General features: G+C 35.7%; 1 protein-coding gene and 1 long non-coding RNA gene across 4 annotated transcripts; one reads left to right on the forward strand and one right to left on the reverse strand.

The window, feature by feature from the left end:
• Nucleotides 1-7,136: 7,136 nt before the first annotated feature.
• LOC120266371 lies at nucleotides 7,137-8,299 on the reverse strand. The gene is made up of 2 exons (XR_005538150.1): nucleotides 8,193-8,299; nucleotides 7,137-7,211 (listed from the first exon to the last, which is right to left on the reverse strand). It is a non-coding gene; the product is annotated as an uncharacterized LOC120266371 (long non-coding RNA).
• Nucleotides 8,300-18,411: 10,112 nt separating this feature from the next.
• On the forward strand, nucleotides 18,412-26,488 carry LOC120266495. Of its 3 annotated transcripts, none has more exons than XR_005538185.1 (7): nucleotides 18,412-18,520; nucleotides 18,612-18,695; nucleotides 23,307-23,359; nucleotides 23,510-23,580; nucleotides 23,686-24,107; nucleotides 24,982-25,066; nucleotides 25,461-26,488. XR_005538185.1 is itself a non-coding variant. In XM_039274128.1 (2 exons), exon 2 carries the CDS (start codon nucleotides 25,622-25,624, stop codon nucleotides 26,426-26,428), a length of 807 nt encoding a protein of 268 aa, XP_039130062.1. In that variant the 5' UTR covers nucleotides 24,848-25,066; nucleotides 25,461-25,621; the 3' UTR covers nucleotides 26,429-26,488. The 3 variants fall into 3 exon arrangements, 1 of the variants encoding a protein (XP_039130062.1); XR_005538186.1 differs by having other exon boundaries at nucleotides 23,513-23,580; XM_039274128.1 differs by lacking the exons at nucleotides 18,412-18,520; nucleotides 18,612-18,695; nucleotides 23,307-23,359; nucleotides 23,510-23,580; nucleotides 23,686-24,107 and having other exon boundaries at nucleotides 24,848-25,066.
• Nucleotides 26,489-27,009: the final 521 nt, after the last annotated feature.

Below are 27,009 nucleotides of genomic sequence, written 5' to 3' on the forward strand. Positions count from 1 at the left end.
TTGATTTTTCATGATGTATATTTTCAGGAGATTGATCTAGCTACAGGCACAGTGGGTACAATACAATCAGGGAAAAGAAAGTTGCTGGGAAAGTCGAATTCTGATACAGACAATGCAAGTTCATGATTGATTCCTCTATACAGCCAGCAGTTCAATTGAAGGACCAGTAGTTAAAGTTTTCTTAAGAGATTAAGTATAGTTTATAAGTAGTTGAACCACTAATATTCAGTTAGTTTCTTCCTAATGTGTTATATTACCAAGTATCTAATATTCTGTTTTTTCCCCTTAATGACCACTGCATTTGTATGTTTAATCTAATGACCTTCTTAAGGTTAACACTCCAATGAATCAAATCTTTTATTTCTGTCATTCAATGATCAGGTTTGGAATGCTTCAAATTACAACTTAGTTGGCTCTTTGCCGACAAACTCAGAAGTTCGGTTAATTGTCGCAAGGTCAGATTTGATATATTTAGGTCGTAAGATGGGAACTATGGAGATTTGGTCTAGACAGAAATTCAATAAAGTCTCAACCCTACAGACAGGAACCAACGGTAAAGTTCAATGCTTGGCTATTGATAGTGATGCAGAACTTTTAGTCGTCGGGACATCAAATGGAAAAATTCAGGTACTAGTTCAAAAAGTAATGTCAAATGATAGTGGTAATTTTCATCAACTGCACTCTTTTTTTAAATCGTAACCTCAAATTTACAACGTGATTGTTTATTAATGGAAAATGAATAATGCTCATATATAATAAAACTAGTGAAATAGTCTCAAAAAGTAGTGCTTGTCATAAACATCATGTGTGCCATGTATAGGACTTTTTATCAACATAAACACCTGGTTGTGTTGTCTTATAATTCAAACAATCTTCGAGTTTTTACTTTTCTGGTAATAATTTCGGAATTTTTTTTTTTTTTTGGTTTTTGCAGGCATGGGGGTCTAACCTGAAGGACACAGGTGAATGTAAATTATATATATATGATATGGATTTGTCTTATGATAGAGAATAAGGAAGAGTTCATTGAATTAAATTTATTTGCAATTTCATAAGGCTTTGCTATTCAATTAATCATGGTAATAAATTTGTAAGTATGTTATAAGTTGGAGAAGTGAAATTCTTTCCCCTTGGACGCCACTCACATTACTATTTATTTGTAAAGAGATTCCCAAGTGATAGAAGACTAATGGAATGGTGCATATGACTATTATTCATATTGTTTAATTTTCAGTTTTAAGTAGTATTAGTTATCATTTGTTATTTGTTTATACTGTTTCTTCTACCCAAAAACAAAGGTTAATTAATTTATATGTGACAACAACAAAATAACTTGAGAAAAAGAATCATCCTGCTCACAAGAAGATAACATTAATTATAGATAAACATGAAAACATAAAGAGATAACATGCACTACAAGTATATGCCAATAATATTTGTTAGAGTTATGTTATAGTTTATATTTGGTTAATGGGCCATATTGAGCCCATACCACAAAACCCTAGTATTTCTCTATATATATATCCTTGTACTCCTATACTAATGAAATATACAAATTATTTCTCCTATTCTCACATGGTACCAGAGCTCTAGGTTAAACCCTAGCCGCCACCCAAAACCCTAGCCGTCGCCGCCGCCATCGCCACTCCAAACCCTAGTCTTCCACCCACCGCCGCCACCTCTACCACCAGCCGTTGTTCATCTCTTGCCGTTCTCGTTGGTCTATGGGCACCTGGTGATGTTCCTCAGCCCTCACCAGTGATGCCCTTGTCTTGTTACTGAAGGATTTGTCTTGTCGTCGTCATGTCTTCGTTTCATGATTCTTTAGTTAAGAATCTCCATTGTACCTCGCAAAAGTTGGATGGAAGGAACTATGTTTTTTGGGCGCAGAGTTTTGAGCAGTTCCTTATGGCTCATAGGAAATCGTCGTACCTCACGGCAGATCCGCCGAACTCGAAGGATGCCAAGTATGCTGATTGGCTTGCTGAGGATGCTGTAGTGCGCTCATGGTTGACCGGTAGTATGGAGCCGGATATTGCCCGAAGTGTGATGATGTTGACTACTGCAAAGGCCATTTGGGAGATGTGCAGATTGACATATGGAAATGAAAATAATATCTCTCGTGTTTTTGAGTTGTATGAGCAACTGTTTACAGCCCGTCAAGGCGATCGTACCGCCCCTCAGTTCTTCACTCACATCCGTAGCCTGTTGGATGAGCTGGATATTTACCAGCCATTAGTTCTTGATCTGGCCACCCTTCGTCGTTACCGGAATGAAGTTGCAGTCATCGCATATCTTTCCGGGCTCCCCGTTGAGATGCAAAACCAGGTGAAGGGCTCTATTCTGAGTTCTGAGAGAATGCCTGATCTTGCTGCTGTTTATGCTCGCGTCCTTCGCCTGTCTTCTACATCCACATCTCCGTCGCCCGTTGTGTCCTCTGATCAGTCCGCTTTGCTAGCTTCTCGTGGGCGTGGTGGTAAAGGCTCCTCTCGTGGTGGTCGAGGAGCTGGCCGTGGTGATTCTCGGAATAGGTTTGTGTGTACTTTCTGTCGACGGCCAGGCCACACTGAGGATCGTTGTTGGGATAAGCATGGTCGCCCGGCAGTGGCCAATGCTAGTACCGAGGTGGTCGATCCGTCACCCACTTCTAGTGCTGAACAGTTTGTCACTATCTCTCAGGCTGACTTTGCACGGTTCCAGCAGCTACAGGGCACAGCGTCTCACACCATAGTCTCTTCTTCTGTTTCCTCAGGTAATGTCTTTCTTGCTTCCAAGGACAATTCCTGGATTATTGACTCTGGGGCCTCTTCTCACATGACAGGTACAAAACCCTTTTTCCAAAATCTTTCTCCATCTATTTTTCATTCTGTGGCAATTGCCGATGGACGATCGTCCTTAGTGTCCGGAGAGGGAGTTGTGCAGGCTTCCTCTCAGCTTAAACTAAATGATGTTCTTTATGTACCTGAATTTCCTGTCAACTTGCTATCCGTTTCTGGGATCACCAAACATTTGAATTGTAGTGTAACATTTTTCCCTTTTCACTGTATTTTTTAAGATCTGCAGACAGGGAAGAGGATTGGTTTGGGGCGTAATCGTGGTGACGGCATATATACGTTGGTGCGTGATGATATTCCTCGTGGTTTAGCAGCATCTGTTTCTGACTCCGAGTTATCACTCATATGGCACTGTAGATTGGGCCACCCTTCTCTTAGTCGTCTTCAGCAAACTTTGCCTTGGATTCGGGTCGAGTCGTTTCAATGTGAGTCGTGTCAGTTAGGTAAACATCATCGTGCTACCTTTAAACGTTCTACTCTAGTGTCTAGTCGGTCGTTATTTGATTTAGTTCATTGTGATGTTTGGGGACCTTCTAAGGTCGCGTCTATTTCTGGTCATCGTTACTATGTTGTGTTTGTTGATATTTTTCCCCAGTGTCTTGGGTATATTTGTTAAAAGACCGTCGGTCTATTGCTGATGTCCTTCAAAAATTCATTTTGGAAATAAAAAATCAATTTTCCATTGTTCTCAAATGTCTTCGCACCGATAATGCTTTAGAATTTGTCTCTTCTGCTGTAAATTCTTTATGTGCGTCCTTTGGGATTATTCATCAAACCACCTATCCACACACCTCTCAACAAAATGGAGTAGCTGAAAGAAAGCATCGTCACATCTTGGATATTGCACGCACTCTCTTGGTAGAGCGTAATGTTCCTATGTATTTGTGATGCGATGCTATCTTGACTGCGATCTATCTTATTAATCGTATGTCTTACGCACCCTTAGGGGAGAGGTTCCTTTACGTCGTCTTCTACCCTAATACCGAGGTTGTTTCACTTATCCCTCGTGTTTTTCGGTTGTGTTGGTTTTGTTCAGATTTAACTCCTAGTTTGGACAAGTTGGGCCCGCATGCGCTTAAATGTGTTTTTTTGTTGGTTATTCCGCTCTCAACATGGATACTGGTTGTTTCATCCGACTAGTCGGAAGTATTTTTGTGTCTATGGATGTCATGTTTTTTTGAGTCTCAATCATTTTTTTCTCGATTCGGTTTCTCACGATATGTTAACTTCGTCATCCGATATTGTTTTCCCCATCCCTGTCTCGGTCCCTCCGCTTGTGCCTATGCCTAGTGTGACGCCTCCTCCATTGGATACAGATGTTGGTTATTTTTGGACGGGTTTATCATCGGCGCTAGCGTGTACCACCGCCCTGACTCCGCCCCTCCCGGTCCTCTCCCCTGACCATGCAAATCCGTCTCTTGATCTTCCCATTGCCTTTCGCAAAGGTATTCGTTCTTGTACTAAACATCCCATCTCCCTTTTTGTTTCTTATGATAATCTTCACCCGTTCTTCTGCACATTTGCTCTTTCCTTGTCTGCTGAGTCAATTCCCAGGAACTACCAGGATGCGCGTTTGCTTCCATAATGGCAAACGAGAATGGATGAGGAAATGGAAGCCTTGAGATCTCGTGGTACATGGGCGCTTGTGCCTCACCCTGCGGATGCCAGCATCGTCACTTGCAGATGGGTCTTCTCTGTCAAGCACAAAGCGGATGGTATAGTTGATCGCTACAAAGCCCGGTTAGTGGCCCGTGGTTTTACTCAGACTTATGGTGTTGATTATGCTGAGACTTTTTTCACCAGTTGCTCATCTGAATTCCATTCGCATTCTACTGTCGGTAGCTATGAAACGATCATGGACACTCTGTCAACTTGATGTGAAGAATGCCTTTCTTATGGAGACTTAGTTGAGACAGTGTTTATGGAGCAACCTCCGGGGTATGTTGCTCAGGGGGAGAATCTAGTCTGCCAGCTTAATAAAGCGATCTATGATCTGAAACAAAGTCCTCGTGCATGGTTTGACAAATTTAGTGTAATTGCAATTGCAGATGGTTTTCGCAGGTGTAATGTGGATCATTCTGTGTTCTATAAGAGCACTTCATCTGGTTGTGTTGTACTTGCGGTATATGTCGATGACATCTTGTTGACGGGTAGTGATCGCTAGGGCATTCAGAGAACTAAGGAGCATTTAATGAAGCATTTCGTTACACGAGACATGGGACGACCCAGATACTTCCTTGGTATTGAGTTTGCATATGCCAAAGGAAAGATGACGCTCTCACAGCGGAAGTATGTGTTGGACTTACTTGAGGAGACTGGTTTATTGGGTTGTAAACCAGAGAATACACCTATTGAGCAGTCACCACCCTTTTGGGAGACATCTTCCCCATTTTTCAAAGATCCTGGTCAATACAGACGTTTGATTGGCAAGCTCATTTATCTAACTGTTACTCGTCCTGATATATGTTACGCAGTTGGACTCCTGAGTCAGTTTATGCATGAGCCACGAGAAGTTCACTGGCACGGTGCTCTGATGGTTCTTGCATATGTTAAAGGAGCTCCCGGCAAAGGTCTTCTCTACAAAAATCATGGTCACCTAGACGTTGCAGCATAGTCTGACTCGGGTTATGCTAGTGATAGAGAAGACAGAAAGTCTACATCGGGCTTCTGTACATATGTCGGTGGAAACTTGGTTACTTGGCGAAGCAAGAAACAGAATGTGGTTTCGAGATCAAGTGCAGAAGCAGAGTACAGATCGATGGCACAGACAGCTTGTAAGATGGTTTGGGTACAGCCTTTTCTATCTGAGTTGGGATTCCCTATCATAATACCTATGCAGATGTTGTGTGATAACCAGGCCACCATCTTCATTGCAAATAATCAAACATTCCATGAGCATACCAAGCATGTGGAGGTTGATTGTCACTATGTTCGTGATATGGTACTGAAGGGAGTCATCTCTACGCAGTATACCCAGTCGTCTGAGTAACTGGCGGATATCTTCACCAAAGGTTTAAATGTTAAAGTCTTTAGTAATCTATGTAACAAGCTGGGCATGCTCGATATATATGCTCCAGCTTGAGGGGGGAGTGTTAGAGTTATGTTATAGTTTATATTTGGTTAATGGGCCATATTGAGCCCATATCACAAAACCCTAGTATTTCTCTATATATATCCTTGTACTCTTTTACTAATGTTATAATGCATGAATAAATGGTGAAATCTAATTATTTAAAGTTTTCTTTGCCTGCCTATCCTCTGTAAAGGTAGATAGTTACTCAAGTATCTATTGCCATAAATCTATTTACTTGGATATCTTTTTACATTCTTGCTTTTTTCCTATAACTATAAGGCAACTAAAAATCTTATTTATATAAAAAAACCTCACTCTCTTCCACAGTTGAGGAGTAAACTTTTTTTATAATATCATTTTTATTTTGTCTTTTAACATAGAAGCATATACTATCCTCAAAAGAGTATATTAGTAATTATCCACTATATCAGTAACATAAAATATCTCAAACATCTAAACTATAGTGATTCATCATATCTAAATTATATATATATATATATATATATATATATATATATATATATATATAATGAAGCTCAAGAGAAAATAAAAAATAAAATGCATTGAAAATTAACCTTGGCTACCTACTCCCCATATTATAAAATGAAGTTTTATCAAATACTCAATAAGTGCACTCAAGAAATTTGCTACAATTTATCACAACATTATAAGCAATACCAACTCAATTCAACAAAAACGAAAATTCAAATATTAAAACAATATATATACATATCTGTGTATATGTGTATTCCTATAAATTCATACATACATAAACATATATATATATATTAAACAATTTAAAATTGTCAAACAGAACAGTAAGGCATGGAAAATTCCAGCTATGGAAAATTGGAAAATTAAACTAGAAATTTACCACAAAATTAGGGTTTTGGGGTTGATCTTCAAAATTTGCTGGATTTGATCAATGGCCGGCCTGATGCCATCCAGAGCTTGCCCAATGCCACCCTTTCACCATTCCTCTTCTTCCAAAGCTCCACCAGCACCGCCTACACCCTCCCCTTGTAGCCTAGCACCCGAGCATCCACCTCCACCTCATCCTAAACCACCAAGCCACCAAATTAAGCGATCATGTCAAAGAGAGATCGAACAGGGAAGAAGGGAGGAGAGATTAATTGGGAATTCAATTGGAAACACATACATACATCGATCTTGGCCAGAGAGAGGTAGGTCATGCCCATGTTAGCAGAGACCTTGAGATAGCCTTCTATGGATAAGATGACGGCGGCGCCGACGAGATCGATAACAGTGGACATCGCCCCAGGGATCCAGTTCCCATCGGAGTCCTGCGGATCATCAAAATCATAGATGAGACTCGAGAAAGAGAAAGAGATGGATCGAGCGAGAGAAAGGGAGAGGTGTTAGATTTTTATATTTTGGTACTAGTGGCCCTAAATGGGCTCTATATGGGCTTAGGAGTCTTACACCAAAAAGTCTCAAGACTTAGTGGCTCAACCTCTATACCTATATATAAACCCATTACACTTTTATTACACAACCGATGTGGTACTATATTTCCAACACCCTCCCTCAAGTTCAACTCGGTCGAACTTGCTCAGACTTGTACACCAGAGGTATGTTTACCAAGACTTGTACACTACTTTGTGACATGGAGGTCTCACACACATGGACTTGTACATTACTTGTGTCTCAGAGGTCCTACACACGTAACACACATGGACTTGTACACTACTTGTGTCTCAGAGATTCTACACACGTAACACACATGGAGTTGTACACCACTTGTGTAAATATATATTGGGTTCCACTATATTATCACCAAAGAGATCAAGACCAGTGATAAAGCATGGACACCATCTCACAATCCACTCCAAAGATGATACCTCAAACTCCAACTTCACTGCAACAATGGCCATAAGAACACCATCACCTTTACTGGCTGATCAGCATAGCCATAACCCTAATTATAACCACCTTCTCTTTGTTTCTCTTCTACAAATCATCTCTGTTATCAAAGAAGAAGCTTAAACTACCACCATGTCCATCAATTCTCCCACTTGTCGGCAACCTTCACCAACTTGGCTCTCTCCCTCACCGTTCCATGCATGCACTCTCTCATGTTAGATTTTTATATTTTGGTACTAGTGGGCCCTAAATAGTCTCTATATGGGCTTAGGAGTCTTACACCAAAAAGTCTCAAGACTTAGTGGCTCAGCCTCTATACCTATATATAAACTCGTTACGCTTCTATTACACAACCGATGTGGTACTATATTTCCAGCAAAAGGTTTGGAGTATGGACGGACGGTGAGGTGAGGGGGAACACGAAAGGAGCAGAGAGCGCGGCCTGCGTGGGTGAGAGAGACACGGAGATCCCAGAGGGTAAGGGCGTTTAAGAAGCCACCACCACCGATGACTCTAGAGATGGAGGAGGGTTGAGATCGGGCTTGGCCACCACGCTCTCCAACCATCTCTTCGCTGTTGCTCCTTTGGCCTTCCCCTTCGCCCACTTCTCTCTCTCTCTCTCTCTCTCTCTCTCTCTCTCCGACGACAACGACGACGAGAAGGGAAGCGAAGCAGGCTAGTCACACACTCTAATCATTAATTATATGTTTTGCGTTTATCTTTTTAAAAATAATAAACAAAAATTAAATAAATATTGTAATATTAATATTTTTATTTTATTGTCATTTTAATTATAATAGTCTATGAATAATGCATTTTTATTTTTTAAAATGAAAAAACTAATCTACTTTCTTAAAATGTAAACTAATCTTAGGATGGCAATGAGGCAGAGTGGGGGCGGGGCATGCCTCTACCATCCCCGCCTGCTCTGCCCCATCTTTTTGTTTATTCATAAATCACACACCCACCCCGTCTTACCCCGCTCATAGGTAACTAAAATTCCTAAAAACATTTTTAAAATAGATTTTTTTATAAAACAAATACTTATAAAAACAAGCTCAAAAAAAAATTTCATTTACCCCTACATTATATAATATTTATAATAAGTTAAATTAATAGCGGAGCGGGGCATAGAAAAACCAAACCGGCCTCACCAAAGTCGGGGTAGATCCAGTCAAAAAAAACATGTTAGTTCGATTTTTGCCATCCTTAACTAATCCTAATATATTTGTTATGTACAAATGCATACAATCAAGTCAAAATAGAATATTTGGGAATATGCTTCTTTTGTTTTTTTATTACAACCGTTGGATAGAATATTGGGGAGTATCGCTTTTGTTTTTTGTTTTTTTTGTTTTTCCTATTCTCCAACAATTAGTTTGTTTGTTGTTTCACCGTCATTTATAATAAGGCCTTGCGGCTGTGGATTACTATTGACTATATATTATTAGTTAGTATATATGAATAGATCTAGACAAAACTAAAAGTCACTATAAAACACCATTAAATTTAAAATCTAAAGACATTTTGGAGAATTAATATATTTATAATAATTTTTTATAGTATACCTTTTTTTTTTAATAATCTCTCTATTTTTATAAACAACTTTTTTTTTAATCTTTTTATTTTAAATGGTAAATTTTCAATTTTTTATTATTTTAATTTAATTATGTAAATTTTTTTTAGGATTTAGCATTAGTGTTTACAGTTTTGGAGGTTAATATGGCTTAATTCAAATAATATAGGAACTAAAAAATTATAATTTGAAGTAGAGGGATTGAAAAAATAAATTTGAAATAGTAAAGAAGTTGTTCATGAAATTAATTAAAATAAATCAATTAATTTATAAAAATAAAAAATTTTGCTAGGGAGCAGAAGTGTTTTGGTTTGAGAGTTGGAACAACCATGTGCAGCTTAAAAAAAAATTCTTCATCCTCAAAGGGAAATTTCTCCCTGAAATTCTCGTCCCCCTCTTGCTATGGCAAGCGGGGGTCAACACTCCCCTCCTTATCCTCCATTGAGAAAATCCTGGTCCCAGATTGCTTCCTCTCTTACTCCGTCTTTGGACAATTCTCCTCTTCACAATGAGCAACTTCTTAGCAAGCTCAAGGCTTCTACAACTAGTTTCGTTTGTCTGGACAAGGATGCAATTAGTCGGGGTCGAATGACGTTCAGTATGCCCTTTACGGAAAACTATTCGGAAAATCTCCTTCTTTTGAATAGGTCAAAACTTCCCTTCTCTCTAAGTGATCTCATTTGGGAGAGATATTTATCTCCAATCTTCCGAACAGGTTCTTATTAATAAGATGTTCTTCCGAGCAAACCATGTAGTGTTTCCTTCTTGAGGGACCTTAGTCAGTGAATGGAATTATTCTGCAAATGTCCCCTTGGAAACCCTTTTTCGAGCCAAGCTTCGCTAAGCTCAATTCTGCTGTGATCTAGGTCCAGTTTCATAACCTTCCGGTTGAATGCTGGGAAGGAGAAACACTAGAGACTATCGCCAGCAACTTTGGAAACCTCATCAAAGTCGACGAGTTCATTTCCACCCTGGCTAGATCCAAATATGCCCGGGTGTGTATTAAAATTGATGTTTCTAAACCCCTCTATCGGGGATTCTGGATCGAGGATGACCTTCATAGAGTATTTGTTGTCGTGATGTACGAGCGGTTGCCGACCTTCTGCTACCACTGTGATCTCATCGGCCACGGTAGTAATTCATGCAGTCGATCTATGTTGTGTGGGGCCGGTGGATCCTCTCTGCCTCCTCGTGAGGAATGATCTCCAGTAAAAGGTTCCACCCCGGTCTCGCACGACACCGATCAACATATGGATATCTCAGATCCCATCAACATCCCTGGTGCTAATGTTAGTTCATCTGATTTGAATCTCAACGTTCCAGAGATAGACTACTAATCATGGCTCTTGGTATCTCACCAGCGGGGTAGCACTCGAGGTCGCGGAGGTGGTGCTCATGCCGGGCTCGTGACCCCGAGAACTGCAGCCAAGCCGATCTCCAATGACAACGAGTCTCACATCACATGTGGCGGAGCTCAGTTCGTTCGGAGAGGGTGGTTCTCTTCTGGTCACGTCACGCACTTTACCCCAGCCTCTGACATCTCAACAGCACAGCCTAATAGCCCTCTCGTTGTTAATCCAACCGTTGAGCAGACTCTCGAGATCAACCCTACCCACTTAGGGAACATCACTGCAGAACCTGTCCCCACCAAATAACCTAACTTCCTAGGCCCCTTTACCGTTTAACCCCTCCACTCAAGCAATATCTCCTAAGAGCTCTAGAGGTGACGCCTCGTTGAAACTTGCCGTTAATTCCACTTCTTTTTGCACTGCCCGAGACGTGGGAAAACCCGCCGTTCCCACACGATCTACTTCGCCACCGCCCATCCTTCGTTCTTCCATTCAAGATACTCATTTTAACCCTTCTTTTCCTGGTCATGTTCACCGGTCACTAGTTTCTCAAATCTTCTCAGCTCTTGACTCTAGTGAGATGGAGGAGGATAGCGGTGATGAAGAAGACTTTTTAGAAGAAGAAGATGTTGAGATGTCTGATGATGGAGATGACCCATACGATTCTATAAAGGCTAATCCAGTATCAAGAAGAAGCTAGAAGGGACGCTCTCATCAGGAAAGGGACGCTCTCATCAGGAAAGGGACTCATCCAGTTTAAAAATCGCCAAAAAAGGGCAGATTGAAGGCCGGGGGCTCTTGCTCTTGACATTTCCGTTTCAGTCTTTTTGATTCATCCGGCCTTAAAGGGGTTTTTTTTTCCTTTTTCCTTATTAGTTTCAAATGAATACTTCTAATATCATCTGTTGGAATTGCAGGGGTATCTCTGCCAGGGATACTTCTACTCGGGTTTTTAGACTCATCAGAAAGTTCACGCCTCTTATTGTTTGTCTTGTGGAGACTCAGGCTAATGCCGATCGTCTGGATCGTTTTTGCAGCAAAATACCTAGACATTGTGAATGGGCGGCTATCCTTGCAGAGGTTATTCAAGAGGTATTATCACTCTTTAGAATCCCATCATCGGTCAGGTTACTCCCATTGCCGTCTCTCGTCGCGCCCTTCACATCATGGTTTCTACATCTTTTTCTAAAAATTTCCTCATTTCTGTTGTTTATAATTCCACCCGTTGTTGTTATCAGCATTCTCTTTGGCATAAGTTGTCTAAACTAGGGGTGGCAAAAATTCGGGTCCGGACAAAACCGGGTCCGGACAACTACTAATATAAATAGAAAAACTTGTGTCCGGACCCGGCCCGATTTTAAATCCGGACAAACTTGCCTTGTCCAAACCCGGTTTATTTTAAAACCGGGTTGTCCGGATGTTCAAATTTGTCCGAATTCTATAAGCTATTTTTAAGTTCGCTCAAATATTAAATTATACAAAAATAATTTAATTCATATTAAATGTAAAAAAAAACATCAATAATCCAAAACTCAACTCAAATTATAGAAATATCTAAGTCTTAATAGAAAGAACAATATATGTTTAAAGTTTTTAGAAGAATGGGCTTAAAACAAATGGGCCTAAGGTTGCGGGCTTTTAAAGTTTTAGGGGTTAAAAGGGCTCGGTTGTCCGAATTTCTATGTCCGGACCCAGCCCGGATTTAAATTCGGACAACCAAGCCATGTCCGGACCCGGCCCGCATTTGCAAACCTTATGTCCAAACCCTTTTTATTCCGGGCCGGCGGGTCCGGACAGATTATTGCCACCCCTAGTCTAAACTAGCTAATATTGGACTCCCTTGGCTCATTCTGGGGGATTTCAACTCTGTTCTTGCCAGGAATGAACACAAGGAGGGTCTTTTCTCTTACTATAATCGTAAATCCCAGTTTTTCATTGATTTTATCGATAGCAATAATCTTTTAGACTTAAAATACATTGGTTCCCCTTACACCTGGTGCAACAATCAGTTCGGTCCAGCTCGTCGTTGGGACAGACTTGATCGTTGTCTGGTGAACATTGAGTGGAACAATATCTTTAAGTCCTATAAGCTTACGCATCTCAACCGTTCTTTCTCGGATCATTCTCCTCTACTTCTCTCTTCCAATTTTCATTTTAATCACAAGAAGAGTCTTTCTCGCTTTGAAAATTTTTGGATCGATTATTTGGGTTGTCACAACGCTGTTCGGAATGCTTGGAACTTCTCTCCGCATGGTAACCTCATGCACGCTTTCACCCACTTTCTTGTTCGTACCCGCAAGAATCTCAATCATTAGCATTCTTCCGGGGTTAATAACATTGAAGCTGTTATTTTGAACACTGAAAATGAGATTAGTACAATTGAGATGTCAGACTCTGACCCTAATCTCCATATTATCCTTGTGGAACATTACGCTAAGCTTTCTGTGTTGCAGCGGCAGTGTGGCATTAAGTGTGCTCAGCGTGCCTGCTTACAGTGGATTAATGACGGCGATAAAAACACTCTCTTCTTCCACGCCATATCCCGCATTGGTAAGTATTCTAACTTTATTTCTTAGATAACTGATTCTAATGGTAATGTTCTTCAGGATTCTACTGATATTGAATAAGCTTTTTTTGTTGTTCTATCAAAATCTCTTGAATGGATCTTCCGATACCTTCCAGAACATTTCTGATGCTCTTCATTTTAATCTCCCTTGTTTGGCTGAGTCGGATTGCTCTGATCTCATCTGCGACGTCACCATGGAGGAAGTTTATTCAACACTTCTTGACCTTCCTCTAGGTAAGTCCCCTGGTCCTGATGGCTTCAATGTTGAGTTTTATCGGACCTTTTGGCCAGTTATTGGTGAACACATCTTTGCAGTTATTCAATACTTTTTCCAAAATTCTTTAATGCCCCTTTCTGGGGTAAAACTTTTATTGTCCTCATTCCGAAAAAGGACAATCAGACTTTGGTTACTGATTTTCGTCTGATTTCCCTTTGTAACATTTGTTTTAATCTTATTTCTAAAATTCTTGCCAATCGTTTGAAAAAAGTCATCCCTAAGCTTATCGGTAGAGAGAAAGTGGGTTTTGTGGCTGATCGTTGTTCGTTTGATAATATTATTGCGGTGCAAGAAGTTCTTCATTCTATTGAAAATGATACCCTTAACCCCCCTAGGATGATTATCAAATTAGATATCGGAAAAGCTTACGACACTTTGAACTGGAGTACTTGCCATTTTTTCTAAAATGAATTTTCCTTTGCGCTGGATTTCTTTTCTTCCTGTCTTCAATCCTGTTCTTTCTCTTTGCTTATCAATGGAAGCCCTACATCTTGGTTCACCTCCTCGCCGGGAGTTTGTCAAGGCGATCCTATCTCTTCTCATTTATTCATTCTTGTTTCTCAAACCCTCACGACTATGCTTAAATTTAATCTTCAAAATAATTTAATCCCTGGTTTTAATGCCAATTTGTGGCATAATTTCAACCACCTTATGTACGCTGATGATCTGATTTTGATCACTTAAGCCTCATGTAGGGTCGCTAGAAACATTCATCTCTGCTTATCCTTTTATTCTAGAATCATGGGGCAGTGCCCGAATCTTGTCAAATCCCAAGTCTACTTCCTTTCCTGGTTTAACAAACATGTTCTTAAAAGGATTTGCTCAATTTTGAATCTCAATCACACTTCCTTTCCTTTTAGGTACTTAGGAGTTCTTATCTCCCTTAAGCGTATTGCTTCCCAAACTTTTAGGCCCATGATCGATAAAGTTAAAAGATTAATCAATAATTAGGCTAAATTTCATCTTACTCCAGCTGTTAAAGAAATTTTAATCAACTCAGTCCTTCTCTCTGTTACTGTCTACACTTTATCAGTTTACCCCATTCCTGATTTAACTGTCTGAGATTTCTAAAGTTGTTAGAAAATTCTTTTGGAATAGAAATGGCAATGGAACATGCATCCATAATGTGGGTTGGAATATATTAACCGAAGGTAAATTTGAGGGGGGCTTAGGTATCAGAAACCTGGCTATGGCTAAGCACTCTTTAATGTCTAAGCATATTTTCAAATATATCAACAATCATAATACCTTGTGAGTGGAAATCTTGTATGATAAGTATGGGAAGCTTAATTTTTGGCATGATAGCGCCCCTGCTAAATGCTCCTGGTTTTTCCGTGGGTTATATAATTCTGCTACATTCATCAAGCATCACTATAAAATTAATTCAGTTAATCCCACCAACACTTCCTTTCTTTGGGATCCTTGGTGTTTCAATATTCCTTTGGCCCTTAAACCTACAGTCTTTAACATGAATGTCAATGTTGATCTTATTCATTTTTCTGACCTTGTGCATGATGTTAGTGGGACTTTCAAAATCTTAATGTGATGTTCGGTAATCACCTTAATATCCCTGATCTAGCTGTAACTATTATTGATTCTGGTGCCGATAATCATTAGATCTGGACTCCCAAATCTTCTTGTACTAGAATTTCTTCTATTGTTTATCATCATATAAATAGTCAGATTTCTCCCTCTGATTGTTGGATTGGGTGGCAAATTCTTTGGCATATCCTTGTCGTCCCTCGTGTAAAACATTTTATTTGGGTATGCCTCAGGGGTTGTCTGTCTACGTATGCCTTCCTTCATAGCATTCATGTTAGCCCTGACAACCCTTGCATTTTCTGTGGGATCCATCGGGAAACTACTGATCATTTATTGTGCCATTGCTCTAGAATTCATGCGGTCTGGGATCAGCTTAATGCCAGAGAAATATTTCTTTTGCTTTCCATGATGGCTTTTCTTCTGGTAATTGGATCATCAGGTTCAGGCGCTCTTTGTATAGCTTAGCCACTATTGCTGCCGGTGCTTGGTTTATATGGTTATGCCGGTGTAATGTTATCTTCAAGAGTATCCATCCAAATTTTTAGGTAATTGTGGCTAAAGCCATTGCTCACGTTCGTGAATTCTCCATTGGTTCCATGGATCCTATTCGCAGGAAGTTGATTATCAACAATTTTACTTATGCTGACGGTCACTTCCTCTTCATTTATGCTATTTCCAACCATAACTCTCAGGTAAGGTCAGTCGGATTTTTCTTCGTCAATTATAATTGTGTTGTTTCTCTTGCAGGGTGCCTCTCTTAGGAAATGATGGATAACCCCTCAGATGAACTTTTTGCGCTTGAGGTGGCTCTCTAGGCTGCGGTCAACCTACAAATCTCCGTCAAGCACATCTTTTGTGCCCAGGTAAACATCGCAGCGTACTTGTCTACTTCAGACCATATCATCACTTGGCGTTTTCAGCCCCAGATTGATAATGTTAAATTCTTACTAGATATGTGCAATCAGCCTAAAATTCATTTGATTTCACACTCTTGGGGAGCTCCTGCTACTAACCTTGCTTCACTGGGATTTAAGCATCGCCACCTTAATTTTTTTTTCTTTTTGGGAAGGATCTTCCTTTTTGGATCATGCGATCCATGTTTGAGTTTGGTTTTGTTTTTTAAGTCAGCTTTTTGTGCTTCTAATTTGTAGTTCTTCCTTGCCTTCTTTTATTTCAATAATGTTGTATCTTCTCTTGTTGAGAAGTTCCTTTTAAAAAAAATTCTTTGTTTTTAATATGGGATGAGAGAAAAAGAAAACCTTTAGTCAAATATTTTAAATATTAATAGTTAGTTTTTTAAATATATATATATATATATATATATATATATATATATATATAATTAAGTTTTGATTGAGTATGATAATTTTAAATTTTTGTTGGAAAACTTCATGGATTTGATGAAAAACACAGCTCTGCAATCTGGCTTAATCCCTGTTGCAATTGAGAACCAGAACTCCCATCTTTGCCATGATCTAACTTCTCCAAATGAATAAGGAACTCCAAATTTGATCTACTAACAAGAATCAAAGAAAACAAAGGAGAAGAAGAGCAAAGTTCTAGAGGAGAAGGACTGATTTCATTGATTTGAAGTTTTGCAAAGAAGAGGAGCTCTTTATATAAGCTCAAAACATTGGAACAATAGTTGTTTGAAAACTATTATAAGCTGACTCAACAAATTAATTAGTTATAACTAATTTGCTGAGTTGGCATCAGATAATTTGGTATTAGTTTTAACTAAAAGTTGAGTTGGCATAAGTTGTAAGATCACATGCTCCTCATGTGATTTGTAATGAAAGAAAATAGCAGCTGCCTGTCTTCATCCTTTGAAATTCCATCTTCATCTTGTATTGATCAACTAGCAGTGAATGTATCTTCTCCTCATTTTTTATGTTTTGTTAACTTAATCTTCTCTAACAATTTTTGATTAAAATTGATAGTTTATTTTATCTATTAAGTTTCAACTTGAGAGGATTATATATAAACTCTTGAATTTTATCATAATACCACACTACAAAAAAATTGCCATATACTGACGCTTCTCAATAGTAACAATTAAATTTCGTAGCTATAGACTGGTTTTACCAACGATACTTTAAAACTGTCACAATATATAAGATATTTACTGACGGATTTTAATCTGTTGGTATAGGTAGACTTTTAACTACAGTAACAGTCAAATTTGTAGCTATAGATTATCTATACCAATGGAACATTCAATTTGTCAGAATAAATATGACATTTACTTACAGATATTGTTCCATTGGTATAACTACTACTCTATAATTATACTTATCTATAGCAATAGTTAAATGTAGTAGCAATAAATTATTTATACCAATGAATCTTTAAAAGTGTTAGAATAGATCAGACATTCAGTGACGGAAATCATTCTGTTGGTAGAGCTATATGTTTTGAATTTTATTTAATTTTTATATTTATCTTTAGTAGAGCATGACTTAATAATAATAATATTATCAGAATTAAATTTGAGATTTATATTGAGAATAATAATTAAATTAAAAAATTAAACATTATAAAACAAATATAAAAAATAATGTCATGATAATTTACTCTATAAATTAAAAGCATATTCGTAAAAATAACAATCTAATGAATATCGATTGGATATATAAATTAATCAATTAATTTACAAATTTATGATAACTAATTAACTTACTATTTTATATAAATTAATTTGTTATATATATTTTTATTTGATTAAGATAAATAATTATTGAAATAAATATTTAAAAGATCAGCATTCATTATTGCAACTACTAAAAAAAATATTTTATTTTTTGGTAAATAAATATTTGAATTTATTTATTTTTAAAATTATTTTTAACATTGGATTATGATATTATATATATATTGAAAAAACACATGTTATTAAAAGATAATGTTTATTATATAAATTAATGAAATTATAATTATTTCATATAAAAATATAAAATTAATTTTTATGTTAAATTAAATTGGTTTATTGGTAGTTGTTTAATGTTTAAACTTAAATAATAAATATTTAATGAATAATTGTTTTACTTGCTCTTCTATAATAACAAATAATGTTTATTATATAAATTAATGAAATTGTAAGTATTTCATACAAAAATAAAAAGATTAATCTTTATGTTAAATTGAATTAGTTTATTGTTAATTTTATAATATTTAAATTTAAATAATTAATACTTAATGAATAAGAAAGCTTTATAAAAACTTTAAACTTTATAAAATATAAATAATAAATATTTTTTCATAAATTTTAATAATATATCAAAAACAAAAGTTATTAAAACATCAACAAACCCATCTTCATCCCTTCTCATTGTTGCCCATCTTCATCCCTTCTCATTGTTGCCGGAGGATCGAGGTTTTTTTCCTCGCGGATGCTCTTTGAACCCTAAACCTTCTTGCAGGTACTCATCCACTTCCTTCTCCTTTTTTTTGAAGAATTGGTTTCAAATCCTCTCCTTTCCTTGATTCAATTGTCTCTTTGTTGTGCCCTAGACCTTGGTGGGGGAGAAGAGCACTCGAATTGGATGGCAGGATCTCCATGAAACCTGTCAATTAATCCTTGATTCCTACTCGGAGGTATGCTTGTTCTCTTCTTTTCCTCAAATTTGATTGTCTTGGTTGTTGAATCTAGTTCATCTGGATTTTAGATGCTTATCCTTTATCCTTATGGTTGGGTTATCTTCATTGCAAGCAAGAAGGCACCCAATTAAACTAGTTATACTAGTATTTTGTACTCTTGTTACCAAGTAGTATGTATGATACAAGGAATCAATATCTATTTTTTCATTGTTTGGCATGGATTTTTTTTCATTATGTGGAGTGTTTTTAAATATTGTTTGGGATGATACAAAACCAAATGAAGATGGGATTGATTCACTGATTTGCTTGTTTGTCCTCTGGTTCCCATTTTGATTCTTTCTTTTATTCGGTATCCATGGAATATTGGAATTCAGAGTGGTTTGCTAATAATTATTTCCACTATGAATCCTTTTCATTGAGCATTATGGATTTGTTATTTAGATTTATATGATGAGCTTGTCATCGTCGAGCTTGTAATCATGGAATTTGGCCTACCATTTATTGCACATTTATCTCTGTACTAATCTCATGTGATTTTGATGAAGGTTATGTTTATTATATTTAGCTTTGCTTAGAATGATGAATAATGATCATTATGGAATCAAGTTTTCATTTTGGAATGATCTCTCCATTTATTAGGAAATAATGGCAAACAAAAGTGTTGTCATTCATGGTTGGGTTATCTTCCAATTTAGTTAGTTTAGATATATAAACTCTCCTTTGCAAGGGATTAGATGTCCTTTGCCTTATTGCCTAATAAATAAATCCAACCTCATTGATCCCTTGAACATGTCGATCTTTGTGTTGCGGACAATCACAGTGGTGTTTGGCTTCATTAAATCGACTGAAATAAAAGGACAAAAAAAGGTTGATAGCTCATTATCAAATTTGGGTGAATAATGTAATTTTTCTAGATATGAAGGAACAATACAAAGAATTTATGCCATTACATATTAGTTTGTTTGTTTTGGTTCATATGCAATATTCACCAAGTTTCTTGACTGAACATGTAACAAGATTAACATACGAAGACAAAGACAACCAACATAGATTCATGAAAGACTAAGTTCAGGCACTTTTGTTGGAGCAGATACATATAAGTTTGGAAGCAATAGTCATCATGAAAGACTCTAAGTTTAGCAGATCAATAAGTCTTAAAATCTCATTCTTGATACTAATCTCTGTTATAACATATAAAAACAATGCCACGTAATTAAAGATTTTTCCTTTTGTGAAGACTCATTTTAAGTACTATTCCATTTTCAGAGAGTATGATAAGAATGTGGAGTTTGTCTTTTTTAGATGCTTTCAGCTATGCCATTCACTGAATAAGTTCACACAAACACTAGAAGCTTTAAAGCTTTTGCAATTGAACACTAGATGATTGCTGATTAACTAGCTTTGTTCCAGCAAACCTTATGTTAGACTTAACAGACATGAGTATAACTACCTATAATTAAAATACGAGCAAACCAAAATATATTGTAGATCTCATGTAAAGACTCAAATAAAGATTTCATTGGATCCCATCATTCTGTAGTGCCTGAAAGCACTTATTGCTGCAGGACATACCAATTGGCCTCCATTTTATGCAATTCGCACCTAAAGTGGTTAATTATACATCATGTTCTTGTCCAAATAGATAGAAAAGATTTGCCTGATTGACCTGATGATCACAAAATAGAAAGCCCATAATAAAAAATATGCATCAAATTTATTTATCTTTGGTAAATATTTAAAACATCATGACTCTAGAAATCAAGTATGATAGCTCCCTCATTTAACTGATGCAAGCTATTTATGAATAGATCATGAGGCCTCAAGTGTAACATTCAAGTTATAAAATTATGCAAGCTTGGCTTGGTTGCACATCCTGCAGGGGAAATCAATAGATCCACTAGGACAGACTCTTGAATAATTTTTGTAGGGTGAGAAGGAAAGACCTTGTTTTCTATATAAGCATAATAGCATCTTTACTAGTATCTTATTCAGTATTTAGCCACTCCATCATAAATGGATTAAGGGGGCCCTAAAGTGTCCAATCACCTTGCATGATGAAGGGTTCTAAAGAATATTTGTGGCCCCCCAACGTTGGCAAAAGCTGAGCCCCACCCCTACAGCAACCTGAATTGATTTGCTTAGACCATGAAAAGAAAAGCAATACAATGACCCATCACCCATGCAATGCCCTTCTTTTTCCTGTCTTTTGCATCCAAGGAGCCAGCTGTGTTCCTAGGTTGTCTTTAGGTTTTTATAATAACCACAAAACTTGTTTAGTATCTGTTTAATTTACTGATTTATTTAGTAATTTCATTTGTTGTTGCCATAACCAGAATTAATAATTTTCTTACTGTTCTAATTATGTATGGCATATAATTCTGCCAGTGAAGTATATATTCACATTCAGACTAGATCTATCTCTGCTACAAAAAAGTGGCAATTGGTAACTTTAATACTAACTTATTCAGAGTTGCGGTCCCTGAATTGACTTTTTATGTTGCAATAGGATTAATTTAACCAATGGTTTCAAGTTTCAACTATTATCTATTTATAACTGTTCAAGATTGTGATCTCAATTGATTATGTAGACGTTGCTGATAGAATAACAGCGCCATCATAAATTATCACCACCTTATCATACAGAAGCAGAAACTTATATGAAAATGGCTTTCTATCCTCGTATGTTGAGCTAACTTCGTAATCAAGTCTAGACCTATTGCTTCATCCTTTAGCATGTCTCTTATTTCAAGGCACTCACCTTAACAAATTGTAGGGGCCACTGGTGCTTCTGAAGGAACAGTTGACGAATTAAAAGGGGGCTCACTTTTCTTTTTGCCATATAGAAGAAATGGATAGAGAACCTCTTTCAGCACAATTAAAACACTGCTGCAACAATCCTCTTTACACTAACACCTGTTATCTTCACTTCTTAGTTTTCTCCCTAATAAATAAATAGCAGTGGCTTCAAACAGACATTCAAGTGTCTGAAAGGCAAAGGACAAATAGTTTCATCTAGAAAAAAGAACTCAAAATCAGCAAGGCATTGTTTTCCATATATATATATATATATAGGTATGCATAAAGAAGCAAGAGAGGCATGCATTAACTGAGAAAATTGGCAAAAAAAAAAATTTATTTGAAATTATTTAGTTCATCATGGAAATAATAAATTCAGTATTTTATTTGGAAATAAATAAATAAAATTTGTATAAGAAATGTTGGGTATTATTATATTTTTACTGATAATTTTAACTCCATTAATATTAGATTCTCAATAAAATCTCAGATTGCTAATAATAAATATTAATTTTTAAAAAATTTAAAAAACCAAGGGCATTTTGGTCATATTGTATAGTCCACGACAGTGAATCTGGTCTTCCTTTGGGGATTGGATTTAAGGTTGATGATGTTTTTGCCTCCCTTTTATAGAGGGTAAACAGAGGCCTCAACGGATACTTCCTCTCTATCTTTCCAACTGTTTATTTTATTTTATTTTTATTTTATTTTATTTTATTTATTATTATATTTTTTTTATGGAGGTTGAAGGAATGCCCTTGACACTTGTTTTTACAATCAACTTTTTATATTAGTGAGTCATGCAAAATATCTAGAGTGATGTATATTAAATTTATTATTGTTTTTAGAAGTTATAAAAATTTACTTTCATTATTCTCTTTTTGAAAGAGTAAATTCTGTATAGAAGAGTTGGCTGGTATTCATGAGACTCATGCAAAAATCATGAGAATTTGATTTTTATTTATTTATTTATTTATTTATTATTATTTATAGAATATTTTATATTTTAATTAATAATAAAACTAATACGCACAGTGAAAATGTCTTTTGCTTGCCTGTTTGTTTATGTAGTGTTGAGTTAGATACTGAAGTCAAATTTATTTACGAAAATATTTATTTAGTTTTACTGGATTTGGTTTTTTGTTGACTAAAACATTGATGGACAAACATTCATATAAAAGCTCGAAAGAAATCTCAATATGTAAGAAAGCATTCTTTGTATAAATCATCAAATTAGTCTATGCAACCAATGAGCTTGTTGTATAAATCATCTGAGCCTGTTTGTATCTCTATCCTTAGGGAGATTTAGAAAGATGAAACATGAGGGTATGACATAGTATTTTCAGCATATTTTCATATACTTCGTTTACTGCATTGTTTCCTGATTCTATTCCCGGTTCTGTATATTTAAATTTTTATAGAAGAAATGAACCTATTGACCAGATAATAGATTGAATTGATGTAAAGGACAAAGGTTTGTTCCTCTTCGTTTTATATCATTGTATTATTATGGGTTTAATGTATAGAGCAACATGTTTTTCCTAGTGTATTGCCTTTGCATTAATGCATCATTTAATGATGGCAGTATGTCTGATCATGATGGAATTTTTTTTTAATCTTAATATGTTATTTATTTATATTGCCCATGCAAATAGTTTTCAAACGAATTGGTATCCTGGGTGATAATGCTAAATTATATATATATATATATTGTGGAAAATGAATATTTGTTTATTTATATTAAAATTTTGTTACATAGGCATAAAAAAGAAGAAATTACATTCTATAAATTTTCTGGACTTGTTGTCACAGGCCGGCAATCTGAAACTCCTAGTGTGGACGTGGGCACCAGCGAGGCATCACAGGTAGATATATTTATATAACAAACCATCTAGGTCTAATTTTTGGGATGATGTTCTTATTAGGCTTTAATATGCACCCATAGAATGAAGATCCTTGTATTTAAGCTTTAGTTTGGATTAGGACTGACATTGAGCCTTGTATATGATATTCAGCAGCCTTTTCAAGCTCCAACTACTAGACAGGAGAGGGAACTGCAGACCCTTCTTTGCCAACTACAACAGAGGTCTCTTTTAAGTTATCTTTATGCAGCTGCTACATGTTGCTAATTTCCATTTACTTGATAATTTGGAATTTTTACTACATGCTTTTTTTTTTTACCCTGTTGCAGTGTGGGCTCCCTTGCAGAGGACGTTCAGAAGTTGAAAGTGAAGAACTCTCATGTATATATAAGCTACAAAATATGCACACACTCAAATTAGCACACATTACTTCATGGTGTTGGAAGTTTATGTTGATATAAATATTTTGTTGATAATAAGGGTGTTAAGCAATTAAAGGGAGAGACATAGACAAGGCGAGAGAATAAATATCAAATATATATATTTGAAGTGTAGTAGTATAGTTGTTATTATCGGTAGTTATTGGCACTGGTTTTTAATGGTGTCTAGTATGATGTAATGGGTTTTGGTAGTAGTGAAAGCAAGGAGTGTGTGTGCCTTTTTTACTGTGTTTTTTTGGCGTATGTGTTTGGGGAGTTGTGATCGAATGGCTGATTCAGCAAATCTACCTCTGTGCGGTATTATCCCTCAGGTAATATTTATAACTCAGTTTAGAGTCTAATTTTGAGCGTAAAATTGGTAACCTGCAAATTAGGCATATTAGAGCATTTATTTAAATCACTCAAATCAAGATTACTTTTTTTTATTTTACATATTCAATTTATGCTTTAAGTTATAGGACTATCTACACTTTACTAGAGCAATTGATTTTCTACAAATTATATATCAAGCATGTAAACTTGCTCAAAATTGCATCAAGAATTTAGCAAAATAAGATTGCATTAATGTTTAACTTGTTTTCTTTGATCATCATATAAATATAAGTCTTCGCTTATGAGCTTTTGAAATTTTTTATGAACTTCATCTGTGAAAGTACATAATCCAAGTTTGAAAGGCTATAAGCCAAGTGTAGCATTACAATGACTAAGTACAGAATTATACTTAAATTTTACAGGTTGACACCATTGTGAAAGAGGTCTTTTGCGCTCTCATTATTTTACTTTAATGAGAATACTTATTATATATACAATTAATAAAATTATAATTTAAGTAAAACTGATAAATTAAATCCTAAATCATGCTTCCTTTGTAGAAAACAACTCATGTACACCTAATTTTTTTTTATAATATTTTTAAAATAAACTTCTTTGAAAGTTTTGTGGTTGCTGTGGTTTAGTAATTTTATTTAAAAAAAAATTTGTATTTTCTCTATTTTTTATTTTTTAAAATCTACAACAATATTTTTTTTTTTAATGAAATGTAACAACCACATTTGAGAAATGTGCATATACATGAAGTGCTTAGCTCAATAAACACATATACTTTCACTTTATATAAGTTTTGGAGTTGAATAGAAAAAGCATGCCCTTGGTTGTATACGAATTGTGTTTGTGGAATATATGCAGGGATCTAGTATTGTGAAGCAAGAAGGCATGTTTGGTGGGTCAAGCACTTGAAATCAACTATTTCCAAGTCAGAAACTATTTGGAGGTAAAATGGATAATCTTGTATTGCTATTTTAATAAAATGACATCTAATTAAGTTTAGGAGTTGCAAACAGGATCAAAATGCATGCTCATTAATCAATTTCATGGCTTTGTCATCTGTAATAAATCATGTAGAATTGGTTATTGTAATGGGAAGTTTAATTAACATATTCTAAACAAAGGAATCATGTAGACTATCATCTAAGTTTTTCTAACATTATTAGTAAACTATTTAACAATAAATCTTTCCTATTATAACATTACTTTTATAATAGTTTCTCTAATAAGTATTGGCATGTGGAAATAAAATATATGCAAACACTAATATTATAAATCATTTTTTATTTTAATTTTTTTTAATTCTCACAAGTAATTTAAATCTATTGTTATTATTTCAGTGTTAATTCTTCAACCTATGGATAAAACATGGATAAACCTTACATCAAGAGCAAGTGAAGAGTATATAAATGGGGCCACCAATTTCTTAGATTTTTCCTTTGCCAAATTATCCGAAGATGGTAAAATTTGGTGTCCTTGTGTTAAATGAGTGAACACATATATGGTGTCCAGACAAGAAGCATTTGATCACATTATTTGTGATGGCTTTCTTAAAGGATATGTTCGATGGATTTTTCATGGGGAAACCACGGAAGTAGCTACTTCTACTGTTATAAGTAATGAAGAAGAAATAGTGTTTGACAATGATATTCATGAGTTATTGCATGATATGATGGCTGAAGAAGATATGAATGCTGATGTCCATAATATGCAATCAGAAGAAAGTCACTGGGGTCAACATTATGCTCACAAAATTCATAGTGACAATTTTTATAGCTTGCTTAAAGATGCTGAGGTGGAATTATATCCGGGTTGCAAGAATTTTACAAAATTCTCTTTTGCTATCTATTTGTTCCACATTAAATGTTTTAATGGGTGGACCAACAAATCCTTCAATGCATTACTAGAGCTACTGAAACTTGTTCTACCAGAAGGTAATACATTGCCAAGGTCATATCAAGAAATGAAAAAGATGATTTCGTCATTAAGTTTGGGTTATGAAAAAATTCATGCTTGTCCCAATGATTGCATACTATTTTGGAAGGAGAATGCAAATGAAGATAAATGCACAAAATGTGGAGCTTCAAGATGGAAAGAGAGCTTGAATGATGGAAAAAGTGATTTCCAAGATGCTTTTACAAAAAAAGAAAAAGAAAGCTGCCAAAATATTACGATGGTTTCCTCTTATTCCAAGATTGCAAAAGTTATTTATGTCTTCAAAAACTGCTTCTCTAATGACTTGGCCATATATATGTTGGAGTTGGTGGAAGTGAAAGAACTGCTTTGTATTGGGCTTCACAGTGAGTGAAAAACTATTATGGATAGCTTTCTGTTACACTCTTTTGTTTGCCGCTATTGTTGACTTAGAGGGATCTAAACCAAAAACAATATATTGAATAAAGATTATAATTCTTGCATTATTAATTAACATTATTATTATTATTATTATTATTATTATTATTATTACGGATAATTGTGAAAAAACCCCTGGAAGTTTCTTTTATGCACACTTGGGCCTCTCAAATTTAGGTATTCCCAAAAAGATCTTTGTTTTTTTACGTTTTTTTAGTAATTTTGACATATAGGTAACTGACCTTGACAAGAATGACCCTCGGTTTTTAAGAGAAAACACATAATATTAAACATGAAGGTCAGATATTAAATAAAAAAATAAATATTAAACAAAAAAGTAACATATTAAGTAAAAATTTATGTGGTTACACGTGTATAAATATGCAATATTAAACAAAAACTATAATTATTAAGCAAAAAGTACATATTGTAAAATAGAATAAATTGACAGAGTGAGCTGTAATGACCGCAAAGAAAGTGTATTGAAAAAAAAAGGGCTATTTAGAAAATTAAAATATCAAAGATGTTGTTTGGAAA

The sequence above is a fragment of the Dioscorea cayenensis genome, chromosome 8 (genome assembly GCF_009730915.1).
Source record: "Dioscorea cayenensis subsp. rotundata cultivar TDr96_F1 chromosome 8, TDr96_F1_v2_PseudoChromosome.rev07_lg8_w22 25.fasta, whole genome shotgun sequence".
Taxonomy (NCBI): domain Eukaryota; kingdom Viridiplantae; phylum Streptophyta; class Magnoliopsida; order Dioscoreales; family Dioscoreaceae; genus Dioscorea; species Dioscorea cayenensis.